We start from the raw sequence: 15,525 nt of genomic DNA on the forward strand, positions 1-15,525 counted from the left end.
CGCACTGAGTCCAACAATAGCTTTACAATATATGGAAAAGAAGGCCGGTCACCTGACCTTGCCCTGGTTTCTCCAGTGCTCTGCTTGACACAGGTGACTCACCAAGCGGGATCGAGTGCCTTGTGGTTCATTGGGCAGTGGTGACATCCGGGAGGTGGAAACACCCAGGCCTGGCACACAGAATACAGTCAGCAACTTAGCCTGGTGCGGCTAGAATGTGGATGGTTTTACCGCAGTGTGAGCGTGCAGCGCCGATGTCCTGGGCACTTCAGAATAGGAATGATCGCTGGAGTAGGGTGCTGGGTGTAGGTACCGGGCTAGGCATGACACATAACCGAGCCTGAGCTTCTCCTGTCCTCTGTCCGAAACAGGTGACTCACCCAGGGGGATCCACCACCGTCGGCAGCCCATGGTGCAATATTCATCAATGGTAGCCCATAGTGTAATACCCCCCATAGACAGCCCATGGTGAAATATATATCACTGGCAGCCCATAATGAAATATCCATCATCGGCAGCCCGTCGTGAAATATCCATCATTGGCAGCTCATGCTGGAATATATCTATCATCAGCAGCACATGGTGAAATATCCATCATCAACAGCCCATGGTGAAATATATCCATCATCGGCAGTCAATGGCGAAATATCCATCATCGGCAGCCCATGGGGAAATATCCATCATCGGCAGCCCATGGGGAAATATCCATCATCGGCAGTCTATGGGGAAATATCCATCATCGACAGTCCATGGGGAAATATCCATCATCGACAGCTCATGGTGAAATATTCATCACCGGCAGCCCATGGTGAAAAGATCTACATCATCGGCAGCCCATGATGGAATATCCACCTTCCCGAGTCAGCCGTGACATTCCTCGATAGGTTGCTCAGGACTGAACGACCTTTACTGGCAGCCAATGCCCAGAAACCAGCATTTTGCCATTTGGTGGTGGGTGCACTGGAGAGCCGGAGTGCAAAGTATTAATTAGTTCATTTATTTTTTAGAGCGCTGGAGGCACCTTTGGCCTCCAGCCTAGATCTTTGATGTGTAGCAAGGATTTGGTAAGCACAGTGAGCATGACATTGTACATATCTCAGATAGCCTTATACATTTCCCCCCCTGTGTCCTGTTCAGCATTGACCAATAGGGGGGGCACCCTGCGCTCTCGCCACCCACAGCCCGTGAAACAGTTTGCACTCGATCACTGCCTCTGCCCTGTAGTGGGTTCCACCTTTCCCCTTGTTCAGGTCTTGACTAGGGACCCTCCCCGTTTCTGCTTTCTCAGCCACCACCCTTTTATAAAGTTTCCGTCCTCTGTCAGTGTAGGTCCAAACTCCTCACTTTTTGGCTTTATTATTTTTCTAGCCTTTCCCACTTTCCACATAATTCCATCATCCCTATTTGTGAGCACAGTCTCTCCAACGCCCAGGCCATGCATTCACCTTTCTGCGAAGCATGCACTCACCACATCTCCATATGAGTATTCTCCCACCCCATCAGAGAAAGCCTACAGCTATTTGATGGGGTCATCTCCACAGACCCTGTTACAGGGCCTTTTTCACTCTCTTCCAGCCTTGATGCTAACCCCCCCTCTCCCGTCCGTCTAGTCCAAATGGCCACTTGTTTGGTCTGTGGTGTCCTTTGCTACCGGCCCCACCCACCTTCATGACTCAGGGGCCCTGTGTACCTCAGCTCTGCTCTGCTTTACAGATTTACATGCATTGCATGCATGCCAAACTTCCGGCCTTGGAGCTCTGCAGAGTCAACAGTGCTGTTTGCATGTTTACTCACGCCAGAAACCAAAGGTCAGCAACTTGAAAAACCTCCGAAACGACGAGCAGCAATCAGTTCCAGAGAGCCCCTCACCAGTGTGGTCGATTCCAAGTCCCCGGGTTCCTCCCTAGTCCCTCAAACTCTCATTTACATCGAACTATCTCCAGGTGGCCCCACTTTTGGATACAAGACCTCAGAAGTCAGCTCAAGGCCGGGGAGCCGCTCGTGAAGTGGGGAGGTCAGTCCATAGACACGTTCCAGCTACACCGATCTCCAAGGAGAGGCCTGCTCGCCTTGTGGATCTCGGGCTCTGGTATCCAACGTGGCCCTCAGAAGCGCAGGGGGCCCTCATTGCAGATCTGCAGTCATCACCAAAAGGCCAAGGATCCAATGAGTGGACACACAATGAAGATTGCCATTGGTGGTCTCCTGCTCCTGGGTACGCTCTGGCACGTCGCCCAAGGAGACATCCAGTACCACCAGAGGAGCCCCATCTATTCCGAGCGGGTAAGCTGGGGGTTGAGCTGGGTCCATTTGAGGATTCTGCTTTAAGAGCTGAGATCATGGGCTTCCTTAGGAATTTCATGAGGAAATACTGCCATACACAAATAACGTTGCTGCTTGCGTAGACGAGACGGGTCACTTGAGCCCGAGAAGGGTTCACGTTTTGAGTCACGTAAACCGTTCAGCTGTTCCATATTTTGGTGGCTCGACTGGGGAAGTGTGGTAAAACTGCAGAGGCAATGCCACATTCATTAATGCTTTTGTGTGGCGGTTATTTCCCCGGCACCAAAACAAAGTACACTTTTTAGGTCAGATATCTGGATCCTGCCAACCGTTTTGCCCATCTCCCCCATGGTCCCCTGCCCTATGCAGGGCCAATGGCCTACATGGCAACATGTGTAGGAATCTTAAAGTTTCAAAAATATTGAAAAAATCGGTATTTCTTACCACTAAATCAGTAGGCAGTAGGACTGCTTAAAAAGCGGTATCCTAACGCCTAAATCAGTAGGTTTGGCAAATATGTAGCAGGTGCCGGAGAGAGGGGCGCTGCGTTGTGCAGTTACGCTGAAGAAATAGCATATTGCACTTGCAGGCGGGTGGAAGTGGTGAGACTCCCGCAGGGTGGGGCTGAAACGTACGGTTTCCCCCTGGCTCCTGGCGGAAGCTCACATCTGCCAGAACTCATTAGGAGTGGCTCGTCATTGCTTCCGCGGCTCGCCCCAGCATGTAGATGACTGGCACCTGGGAGCTGAACCATGTGGCTGTTGATATCCAGAAGTGCTGGAGCGGACCTCACGGGCGCCTCTGACAGTCTGGGGAGGTTGCACTGGCGCACTGGTCTGCTAACTGCTGCCAGTAAGAACACACCATTATAAAAGCAGCACACATCCCCACTGAAGAACGTTCTTCGGATTCTGTATACTTGCGCTCCCTGCAACCATGGCTGACAGGCTGCTAAATCCAGGCAAAAAAAAAGAAAAAAAAGATTAAAAAATAATAATAAATCGGTATTTGTTGCCACTAAATCGGTAGGTGGTAGGACTGCTTAAAAAGCGGTATCCTACCGCCTAAATTGGTAGGGTTGGCAAGTATGCAATAGGCTTCAGAGACAGACCTCCCAAGAAGCGGCATGTTACAGACTGACCCATTATCGCATGCTGCCTGTTTATAAGTGCTCCGGACCTCGGACCTCTTTGGCGGGCGGGGAAGCCTGTCTAGGGCTGCAACCAGCCCCTTAGCCCCCAGCACCCATCACCCCACCGGACTGAGCACCTGAGACTCCAAGTAGAAGACATACTATCTCGGCCTGTTTCCTGTGCTGAAGTGACAGCCTGTGAAGCATGTTTCGTGTACCCCCTTAATAAAAGTAATCCAATGGCTGCTAGGTTTTCAATTTGGCCCTCAGCCATTTGGCAACTGGCTACATTAGTGTGTGCCTGGCACAGTTCTGTCCCAGGAAAAATTCTACTTGACTAGTTACCAGGGATTTCTACAGCATCCAGTTACAGCATATGGGTTTTTGGACATCGAGTCCAGTGGGTAAGGGGAATGGGGAATTCTGCTCAGTGACATTGTGGGGCCCCGGGGTCTCGGGCCCAGTGGTGAAGGGGGAGGCCCACCGCTTGGTGTGCAGCGCCAGCGCGCGCTGATGTCATACACCAACAGCTATGGTTGCTTTGGCAATTCTTTGATGGCCCGCCTCCAACGTGTCACAAATCACGTGGCTCCTACACGGGCCCGGGAGGGGCTCGGGAAACCTGAAGTACTATATAGAGGCCCCTATGCCTGCAACTGGATCTACTAGAAGTCGTCATCTAGCATTTCTGCCATGGTGGAAATCGTTTCTGTCGGTAAATGTTCAATGCATGAGAGAACTGTCGCTTTTCTGTCCTCGTCCCTGCTTCATGTTTCTACCTGCCCTGCATCATCCAGTCTTATATCCACATCCTCTCAGCCACTGTTAAGGACACTGGCCCTCTGCTCTGTAAATCAGTGGTGAAAATGCTGTACGCATTTATGCTCCACTAAACCAATTATTTCACTGTAATTCCAAGAAAATAAATAAATAAATACATACATTTTCAGCTGGGCAACTAGCCCTCCACGATTTAGACCTGGTAGGATGCCCTATGCCATTATGAAATGTTACATTATATTGCCATGTATAGCACAATGTCTGCTATTGTTGCGGCTTCTAGATCTAGGTTCCGCAAGAGATGGTTGGGTAGGTGCAAGGGGGCGGGGCAGTGGGATAGGCCAGGTGCAAATCCTCACATGTTGTTGAGTGCAGATCCGGAAGATCCCACTGTCACAGTGTGCCGGTGAGTTGGGCATGTGGGTTTTGTGTTGCCCTGTGGACACAGGCATGGTGCTCCACTGCGTACCCTTCTGCCTGGCTCCTGTAGGTGCATGAATGCAGTGTGGTGAGATGATAGCACAGATGAGGACGGCTGGTCTGTGTGGTAAGTGCTCTAGGAGCAGCCGAGACGGTGCTTAGTTGGACGAAGGAGCGTGCAGAGTGGGTTGGTTAGCGCAAGAGGAGGTTCGTCATTCAGGTCTAGGTCTGGGGTGGTAGGTTCCGACAAGCAGTGTAGCATTCAGTGGGTGTGGGTGTGGACAGAGGCCAAAGTGGGCAGAAACTAAAGGGTACAATGTTCTTTTACTTTTTGGGGAAATCGGTCATCGTTCGCTTTATTCAACCCAGAGCACTGTTCCAGGGCGGCTGTAAAGGACACCTTCATTTGCTTAACTTCTCCCCTACTGGGGATTTTTAACCTGACCCATCTTAGTAACACTAACCAAAAAAGTGATGGTTGGAATGCTTTGGATTCATCTGAACCGCTGGTATTGCTCTGGGCAACCTTCCGTTTTTTCCAACGTGTTTTCCACCCACCACCGTCTGCGCCCTCGCTAAGGTGGGCCAGCAAGCCGAAACATGCTGGGGTTGCTTGTGTTTCCGTGCAGAGGGGACCTGGCCTAGCAGTTCGGGCAGGGCTGCTACCATTGATGACAATGCCTGACTTATGTGCTTATGGCTGGACCCCTTTTGCAATGGCACAGACAGGCTAAAAAACATTGCTGTGGAAGGTTGCACAAAGCATTGCCAGTGGTTCCGATTGATTCAAAACCTTCCATCCAGGGGTCAAGTCCTAGAAATTAAAGTGGGGGGACTCATCAACAAACGCAATGGGATGTGACGTCGCCAGAAATTAACATAACAAGGAGAAATATGCACATTTCATTAAATTGGCCCATTTGCATAACCACCCACATTAAACAGGTGAATGGCATTTGCCTTTCATAAAATCAACACACACACACAAACACACACACACACACAAAACCAAGACAGGATATTTTCTTCTAATAGTGTTTTTGAAAACGTGTAAATGTGTGCATGTTTTAAACTCCAAGAACCAATATAAATGTTTTCCCTGGGACTTGCAGTACCGAAATGGGATATTTCACCTTTAGTTGTTTGTTATTTTTCATCAGGTTATATAGTGCAGTGGAGAAGGGTATGGCCTGTAAACCTGACGACTGCAGGTCTGCCAAGGACGAGTATGCTCGTCCTTTTTTAATAGACTTGCATAATAGCCTGGCACTTAAGGGGTTAATTCATAATTTCAAAGGAAATCCAGTGTTTCTCTTTGAGTTGGGGGTGGGGAGGGGGGGCTGAGTCCACCTTCTGAATAAAGTGGTTGGACTCCATCCCCCCACGTGTACCCTCGACTTGAGCCCTGCTTCCATCCATGACATTTTTGGTTGCCATCTTGGTGTCACAGCATGCTGCGCTATTTTGCTCTTGTTCATTTGTATAGACTGCCTGGGACATAACGCTCATTGCAGAGCAGTGCCTGTGTCTCTTGCAATAAATCATGGATTGCTGCAGACAGAGTGCCTGTACAGGTAATGGGCAGGGGCATGTGGCTATAGTCCCAGGCGGGTCCCTTGAGAGGTGGGAATGGTGGGAGGCTGCTTAAAGCTGCATGCTGTGGGGGACAATGGCCACCTAATGGTAGTTATGTAAATGCATTTTATCACGTTGTGTTTTTGTTGGTTTTTGATTGTACTGGTGCAAACACAGCAGTGTGGGGTGGAGTTAGGGTGACCAGATTTAAAAAGTAAAAACAAGGGACACGGCAACTAACATAAAAGTAGGACTTACTCTTGAAAGTGTCTGTCAAGGCACTGCACTTCAGTAGCAGTAGCATTTGTTGGAGAACGGGGTTTAAGTGTTACTGTTAAAAGAAATACATATTATAATTAATTTATCACAAACGAACACGATCTTAAGTAGTAAAATGCAGCATTTCTTGTGTGTGAGATTGTGAATTCATGCCTGCCAGCTATGAAGACCTACTACCAAAATCTGGGACCACTGCAGTTTCCAATGGAAACATAATCTTGAGAAAGGTGGACAGAGCTCCAAATACTGGGACAGTCCCGGCAAAACCAGGACGTCTGGTCACCCTGGGTGGAGTGGAGACAAGGAAGGCATGGTGTTTGAATTGTGGTGGGGTTGAGAATGGGTTCGGTGGGGAGCCAGGGGGAGAGAGGAGGGAGGAGGATTGGGGCGGAGGAACATATTTACACTACTTTGTTTTTTCCACTTTGACCACGGGTCTGGGATTCCTGCATGCTTCCTGTGGCTTGTTGTACGCCATCTTATATTGGTGCAGTTGTTCCAGTTCCTGTTGACTGGTGTCAGATATTCACGATTCTTTTTCCGCTTTATGGTTCTGGGTATCAGCAAGACACATGATGGAGAGCCCCTGGGGATTGGAGGAAAGCTTGTCGGCCATTTTGTGTTAGATTTCCCCGCCGCGGTTCTAGTGAGTAGTTCTGGGTAGGATGTCGGTGGGTACTTAACCACTTAGGTTGATTTGGGTTTGCTGCCTAAAACTATAACAAGTTGCTTTGTGTTTTTTAACAGTACGACTTGTGCTTACGCATTGATGATGAGAGGGAGGCCGAGGCCTTGAATATTGGGCAACACTGGGGCACGGAGAAACCCACCGCCACAACCAGGATCGACCTATTAAAAGTGTCAAGGTAAAATATGACTGTGTGCCAAGGTGGGTGATGCTACCTTCAGAAAAAGAAGCAGGCACTGTCTGTGATGTCTGAGAAATGGCTGCACGGGCAGAGCGGGGCAAGACAAATTTCATAGCTAATCTATTCCTCATAATTCAAATATGTTAAAGGGTCAAACCCCAGACAGTTCAGCTATGCATCAGGTTACACGGACATCACAGGCTAAGGCACTCCCCGGCTACAGCGATTTCACAAGCATTGGTTACAGCCAGATTTGATAGGCCTAAAACAGCAGAGCTATCCCTGTGGTTAAAGAGACTCTGAAGACCATATACCTTTGCAGGTTATCACTGGTCTTCTGTGAGCTATCTCTCGGCCCTGACCCAGTGAGAGCTCTCTTTCTAATGTCTCTCTATGGTTTCCACCTGGGGCCAGATTATCAAAGCTTTGCACTGATTTAGCACTGATTTAACCGCTTAGATAATTGTTAATGTAGCAAATAGAATTAGACCCAATTTGAAAGATCTAAACATGTTTTCAGAAGGGCAAAAAGGAAACAGAGGGCCTCATTACGAGTGTGGCGGTCCAGTAACAACAGTGCCGGTAAGCTTACTAGCACCGTTGTTACCTGACCGGCACACTCCGAGTCTGCGGGTGGCTGCCGTCCCGCCCGTCAGGCCTGACCTGGCGGGCGGGATGGCAGCCGCCCACAGACTTTCCGGGAAGCACCTGCACTGTTATTGTTGCCAGTGTTTCCGTCATTCACATTTCCATTGAGTCCTCTGGGATTCAAATGGGAATGGGGATTAACAATTTTTCCAGCGCCTGACTTCCAGGAACACCAGGGTCGTAATACCCCAGTGTGTCCGTGGAGCCAGGCACCATAAAAATGCACAAGTCCAGTGGCAGCCTGCCGGTTTTACTGGCACTGCTACCGCCAGACTCGTTATGAGGCCCAGACTGTTTTATTTGCTATGTTTGATGAGTAACATGAGAAGAACATAGCAAACAGATTTCCTTTTAGGATATGCAGCAAGCATAGTACAAAACACGGTATGATTATTTTTGCCCCAGTGCAACTGAAAAGCCAGGAATGGCAGAAGCTGTCCTTCAAAAGTGCTGCCCCTGTGACACCTTTCCTTGTAATGCCACTGTGATACCTTTCCTTGTAATGCCACTGTGAGACATTTCCTTGTAATGCCACTGTGAGACCTTTCCTTGCACCGCCCTTATGAAGCCACAACAACTGTCAAGTAACCCCATGCCATGCATCTCTCTGGACTCTCTCTGTGATGCCTCATGTGATGTCTCTTTGGAATCTATGGATGCCCCAGTGAGGCCTCTCCGGGTCCTCAGAACCCTCTATGTGCATCCCGGGGATGCCTCTATGGAATCGCTCTATGTATGCTCCAGTGAGACCTCTCTGTCCTCAGAGCCCTCTGTGAATTCTGGGGGTCCTCTATGGAATCCCTCTATGTATGCCCCAGTGCAGCCTCATGGCATCTATCTATGTATGCCCCAGTGAGGCCTCTCCCGGACCTCAGAACCCTCTATGTGCACCCTGGGGGATGCCTGTATGGAATCTCTCTAGATATGCCCCAATTAGGCCTCTCTTGGTTCTCATAACCCCCTATTTGCACCCCGGGGAATCTGCTATGGAATCTCTCTATGTATGCTCCAGTGATGCCTCGCTGTACTCAGATCCCTCTGTGCACCCCAGGGTTGCCTCGATGGAATCCCTCCATTTATGCCCCAGTGAGTCCTCCATCCGTCCTCAGAACCCTCTATGTGCACCCGGGGGTCCTCTATGGAATCTCTATGTATGCCCTGGTGAAGCCTCTCTCCATCCTCACAACCCATAATGTGCACCCCGGGGGTCCTCTATGGAATCTCTCTATATATGCTCCAGTGAGGCCTCTCTCTGTCCTCAGAACCCTCTATGTGCACCCCGGGGGTCCTCTATGGAATCTCTATGTATACCCCGGGGAGGCATCTCTCCATCCTCACAACCCTCTATATGCACCCCGGGGGTCCTCTATGGAATCTCTATGTATACCCCGGGGAGGCCTCTCTCCATCCTCACAACCCTCTATGTGCACCCCGGGGGTCCTCTATGGAATCTCTATATGTATGCCCCAGTGAGGCCTCTCTCGATCCTCAGAACCCTCTATATGCGTCCCGGGGATGTCTCTATGGAATCTCTCCCCTTGTTTGATATAATGGGAATGGGGGCTGTGGGGGTGGCCCCCGCCTACGGACATAAAGTTAAAAAAAAGAAAACTGGAAAGGACCCTGGGGTGCCTGTTCCCAAGCACATAAGAGAAGGGACCCTGTGTTGCAGGGAGTTAGGTGAGTCGGCGGCACCCAACGAGGCATGCTGCCACAAGGTAAGGAAGGGGAAAGGAGTGAATTTCTAATGTATGGGTTGTTTGACCGCAAAGGTCAATTTAGCTACGTTCATTTAAACCGCTACCTTTTCCATTACGGTCAAACAACCCAAATTCATCCCCCAGTGAGGCCTCTCTGTGCACCCTCTGGGACGCCTCTATATGCGCCCCAGTGAGGCCTCTCTGTGCACCCTCTGGGACGCCTCTATATGTGCCCCAGTGAGGCCTCCATCCGTCCTCAGAACCCTCTATGTGCACCCCGGGGGTGCTTTATGGAATCTCTCTATGTATGCTCCAGTGAGGCCTCTCTCTGTCCTCAGAACCCTCTATGTGCACCCCGGGGGTCCTCTATGGAATCTCTCTATGTATGCTCCAGTGAGGCCTCTCTCTGTCCTCAGAACCCTCTATGTGCACCCAGGGGTCCTTTATGGAATCTCTCTATGTATGCTCCAGTGAGGCCTCTCTCCGTTCTCAGAGGCCTCTTTGTGCACCCCGGGGGTGCTTTATGGAATCTCTCTATGTATGCTCCAATGAGGGTTCTCTCCGTCCTTAGAACCCTCTATGTGCACCCCGGGAATCTCTCTATGTATGCCCCAGTCAGGCCTCTTTCTGTCCTGGGTTGAATAACTACAGATTGCGTCATGGGACAGGCAGCCATCAGGGAAGCTGAAACCCTAAATGAACATAGAGGGTTCTGGGTACAGAAGAGGCATTAAGCACACTGGGCCTGGGCCACTTATTTACAGAATGAAGGTGCTTTACTCGCTTATTGAATTGTTTATATCCAGAGTGAGAAAGGGCTTTATTTACAGGCACGCATTGGTGCCAAGTGCTACGGGTCCTGGGGAATCTCTGCTTAGAGCTGCCCTATCTTTAAAAGAGAGAAACATACTGGTGCCAAAAGGGAAAGGAAAACAAAAGGACTGCATGGACCTCTGACACGCCACAACAACCTGAGCTCTCTTCGCCTGTGAATGGGTGGGCATAGGGCACAGAAGAACCCCAAGTGGAAGCTCTACTAGTGACTTGCACAACATTCCACTACAGGAGCTTGTCCTTGTTTCAGGGGTCTGTGCCCAGTCAGCGACTGTTTATGGGCAAGGCAGAGCTAGGCAGCAGTTTAGGAACTTTTGTAGGCTCATATTGACATCGATGGGAGACTACAGAATGTCCTCTGTTTTTTTACTTTGGTGCCAACTTTCACTTTAAGGACTTACCAAAGAAGAGACAGGTTTAAAGAGTGGCATGCATTTCATGCCTCGGGTTTAAAGTTGCTTTGAAATGATTGCTAGGAATGCTCGTTAAGTAGAGCTATGAGATTGCCTTAGACATAAAAGGCGTTTACAGGGCCAGAGCGATGTTCCTGAAGAGATTGGGCGCACTAACAGGCCTGGGGCTAACTACAATGGCCCCAGGTTGACCTTTAGGGCCATCAGCCGATCACAACGGGGTTCTTTACCCCTTTAAGTTAGCATGCACTCCAACGTGATGGCGAGCAGCCTTTATTTGTGTGGAGCTGAGACTGACCACTTTTCCTACTTTATTAATCCTTAACTGGTACTTTGACACTCCTCCTTTCGGCCCTGGCCTTCCTTTGCAGCCAGGTCCACTTCTACTACTTTCCCAGGTGCAAGATCGTTAACCTTTCCCACCTTGTTGCCTGCCCCCCCTTCCCCGTTGGCCAGGCGTGCGTGATCTAAACTTGCCCTTCCCCAACCCCTTCCTAACCCCAGCCCCCCGCTTCCAGGCCCATATCTTTTTCCTCGACCCCAGGGTCCTGCCGCTGTCTCGCCTCCTCCCCCTTCCTCCCTCAGTACCAGACCTCTGACCCTTCCACCCGGTCTCCCGGCCGATACCTCGTCCCCCATTGCTTGCGTGACTCCTCCCTTGCTCCCCCCCCATAGATTTCTGTTCTCCTGCCTTCCCCCTGGCGCTTGCCCCCTTCCCTTACCCCCGTTGTCTGTCCCTCGCTCCCCTGGGGGTTGTTCCCCCCCTTGACTCACCTCCCCCTTTGCTCCACCCTGGTACCCGACTACTAGTCCTTTGCTAACTCCCCAAGTGGCTGCGCTCATTTTCCATACGTGTCCCCTTTCCCGACTACTTGGATTCCCCTGCGCCCTGTTAGCTTCTGCCTGCAAGCCCATACCACCAGTTGCATAGTCCTCCGCCAACCGCCAACCTTGATCCTTGCACTTGTCCACCTCTCATTCCTTCCCACCACCCGCGCTTACCCACACTCATTCCCCATGGCTTGCTGAGTTAGGTACTCCGCTGCCATCAAACTCGGCCACTGCCAGTCCCTTGTGGATTCCAGCAGGCCTACCAGCCTGGAGCACCCTGTACCTCCACATCGACAATCCTGCTGTAAAATTCAAACACAGATGAATACATTCAACACTTTATCATCTCCTGTTCCTATTGTTTGGGTGGGCGGGCACGTCCTTCTTCCTGTGGCGTTGATGATTGAGTCTGTCCCCCCCCCCACCGTGCTTATAAACTTGCACAGAGGGGATGGACTGGCTCACCCCCCCACCTGCCCCTTTCAAGCACCTTGCCTGCTCCCTCCCCTCTTCCTGTTCCTTGGTGCCCTCAAGTCTGGGAAGGGCTCCCTCCCGCCTGCCCTATAGTTGGAGGGGGATGGGATCCTTGGTCCCAGGGCTGGCTGCTGGGGGGGTCTTGACTACGTTCGCGTCTGCTTCAGCCCTCGCTGCGTTTGGCGCATCCCCAGGCTTTTATGCTCCTTTGCCTCCATTGAATTGAGTCCTAATACCCCTTCTCGCGCCCTGTCGTGAGCCTAATATCTGTTTGTTCTTGCTTTTCAGCCCTGCCTCTTCCTTCGACTTTCGCACCTGGGACCCGGAAGGAGTGATCTTCTTCGGGGACACCCTGAGCGGGCAGGATTGGTTCCTGCTGGGTCTCAGGAAAGGGCAGCCGGAAATCCAAGTGCGGAACTCCATCTCCCAGGTCAGCGTCTCTGGCGGGAACCGGATCAACGATGGACAGTGGCACCGGGTAAGGCCCGCGCTATTGAGTGATAGGGGGCTACTTGGAGGTGGGGTAGCGTGATGATGACGTACGCCTAGAAACCACGACTCATTCCGGTATTCGTACAGAGCAGTAGCCATTTTGTCACAGGGTGGTCTTGCACTATGTATATGTGTGTGTGGGCAGAGGACAAGGGTTCCTCTAAAGGAAGGGAGACATACTAATTGAAGTGCTTTATTTTGTGTGCTCTTGTTTAAACACCAACGTTTGAGCTTTTATAGAATATCTTCATATTTATTGCAAATAACACTAATTGCTATTAAGCAACTAAACCATATTCATGTTATCGACCCTGTAAGCAAGACAAGCAGCAATGACCGTGCCAGAATGTTGACATGTGCATACCGTAATGTTTCTTTTCATAGATTTGGTTTTTAAAGCGTACACTTAGTTTGTGCACTTTTGGTCGAAACGACCAATTGCATACACACATACGGTTATATGTATATGGGGGGTTGAAGCAGCGGTAGGTGAGTCGTGGTTGGCCGAGGGGGTACAGGTGTGGGCCACGGGGGGAGAGGGGGTCATGGGAGAACCCCCGTTTAAATAAACCAGTCGAATGCATTTCGACAATGAGCACTCAAACAAAGGGCACTTGTTTAAAAAGGTGCTATGAAAACAGGTAGGACCTATGCATACAGGTTCCACGTATATGTGACGCTGGACCAATGGGATGAACCCTCTAAATTGCCCCCTCCCATACTCCTTGCCATCTACTCTCTGTATTTTCAGAATTGTTTAGAGGGTGCTGTAGAGATTCCCAAACATATATAGATACATATCCGCAGGTTTTCTCTCGGCTAGGTCTGCAAAAGAGTTGAATCTTTTTCATTTTTTTAAATTTTCTTTTTATATTTCTTTATTGAATTTCCGTCAAATTACAACAAATTTGCGTATATCTAACAAGATTTTACAATAAACATGTAAATCCATACTTCTTGAACATCCACAATATAGATTTCAGGAATCAAACCCCCCTTACGCGAAACGCAAAAGTAATCACCACCAAATACACTCATTACCACCACAGACAAACATCAGACAACATAAACAACAAGAGAAAAGAAGAGAAAGAAGATGGAGAAGAAAGAAAAAAGAAAGAGAAAAGAAAAAAAAATACTTTACTTGTTCCGTCCAATATCCCACTGCTTCATCCATAAAGGTCATCAAACGGTCCCCATAATGACAAGTACACCTCTTCCTTATCCTTTTTTTTTCAATGAGATCCTCTCATATTGTGACAAAATTTGGAATTCCATCAACCTTAGGTTTCTTCCTTGTTTTCTAAATTCTGAGGATCAACTTAATTGCAATCATCACAGCCTTGTGAATCCATAAGTTATATTTCCTAGTCTTCGCACATCTATCTTCATGCGAGAGCAAGATTATGTTTGCCGCAGAACGCGGCAGGTTTATACCAAAAACCAAATCAATCCTGTCTATTACCTCTCTCCAAAACGTCCGAACCCTTGTACATTCCCATAGCAGATGCAGAAGCGTACCTCTGCCAGTACCACAGCTCCAACACAGGTCATCCAATCTCAGTTTTAACTTAAACATTTTAACCGGAGTCCAATAAATCCTCCCTATAATTTTCTGTCGAATCAAATGCAAAGTCATATCTCCCTTCAAATTCACACCCACCCTTAAAATATTCCTCCAATCATTCTCAGATATAAACCTACTCACATCAATCGCCCAGGCCTTCCTCAACCTATCCCAAGCTAAAACATGGCCTGCTTCCAAGGGCATAAACTGCATATAAGTCCTTACACCATACTCCTGTCCCTCTAACAATCTTTTTCTAACCAGACCTAAAAGAAAGGTGGTTGGCTGCCACCACTCTAAGAGTATGTCGAGGTACGACTGCACCAAACAATAGACATGCCTGGGCCTTTGTCCAAACTGGGGGTTGGGTCTCTCGCTCAGCACCATGACTGTAAAGACAGGTGGAATGTTCACATGGCCAGCCACTGTTATCCTGCCAGATGTTTTCGGTTTTTAGCACTATATTTGTACCCTTGGTGAGAGTGGGCACTATGCACCACAGAGGTAGCATGTAACTAGACTCCCCACAGCGCTGTGTACTGCAGCCAGTGTCATTGGTTGGTCTATGGAAATACCCCCATCAGTCGTCAGTCATAAGCAGAGCAAGGCCTACCTGCTACAGGATCTGAGCCAGCCAGCACTGCGTGTTGCATTGCTAGTGCAGATGTGTAGGTGGCCGCTGATTGTGAATGAGAGTGAATTACAGGCTGTGCAGGATGGATTGCACATTTCAGCCAGGCCAGCAGTGCTCCCTCACCCCACAGAGCCCCAGTTTATTGTATCCTCTTGCTAACTTCCTACCGGGCTACATAGCCTGGCCAGTGGGAAGGGCACTGCTCTTCACATAAAATGGCCTCCATCCATGGGTTCCCAGAAATTACCACGGCCCAACAACGTGTACATTGAGTGCATTACTGCCTTGAAGAGTGTCAGCGGGAAGGCTCTTCATCTAAGACATGCAGTCATCTCCTTACCGGCTCCACGGTAAAGATGAGCCACAACAAATTCACACAGTTGAAAAGACTCCTTCCTGGCTCTCAAGACCTTCAGAGAACAGGTTGGACCAGCGGCGAGGTGTGATCGGTGGAGGTCAGGCTCTCTTCTGCCCTGCTCATCGTAGCCAGTGCCATGAAATGATTGGGGTCTAGTAATGTTGAGTTCACATGGACCCAGAGTTGCGTTGCTCTTTGAGCAGCATGTTATGTACACATAGTTACTCAATGGTTGC

The 15,525-nt window shown here is 49.6% G+C and overlaps 1 protein-coding gene across 1 annotated transcript in view; it reads left to right on the forward strand.

Annotated features, from left to right (window-relative positions):
* Positions 1 to 1,855: 1,855 nt before the first annotated feature.
* Positions 1,856 to 15,525, forward strand: part of SHBG (sex hormone binding globulin) — a 78,710-nt gene continuing 65,040 nt past the window's right edge. Inside the window, exons 1-3 of the mRNA XM_069645291.1 lie at positions 1,856 to 2,283; positions 7,217 to 7,335; positions 12,527 to 12,716. Coding sequence (XP_069501392.1) covers positions 2,167 to 2,283; positions 7,217 to 7,335; positions 12,527 to 12,716 — 426 coding nt within the window. The 5' untranslated portion in view covers positions 1,856 to 2,166. The remainder of the gene's footprint in view (positions 2,284 to 7,216; positions 7,336 to 12,526; positions 12,717 to 15,525) is intronic.

The sequence above is a fragment of the Ambystoma mexicanum genome, chromosome 1p, assembly GCF_040938575.1.
Source record: "Ambystoma mexicanum isolate Mex_15411 chromosome 1p, UKY_AmexF1_1, whole genome shotgun sequence".
Lineage (NCBI taxonomy): Eukaryota > Metazoa > Chordata > Amphibia > Caudata > Ambystomatidae > Ambystoma > Ambystoma mexicanum.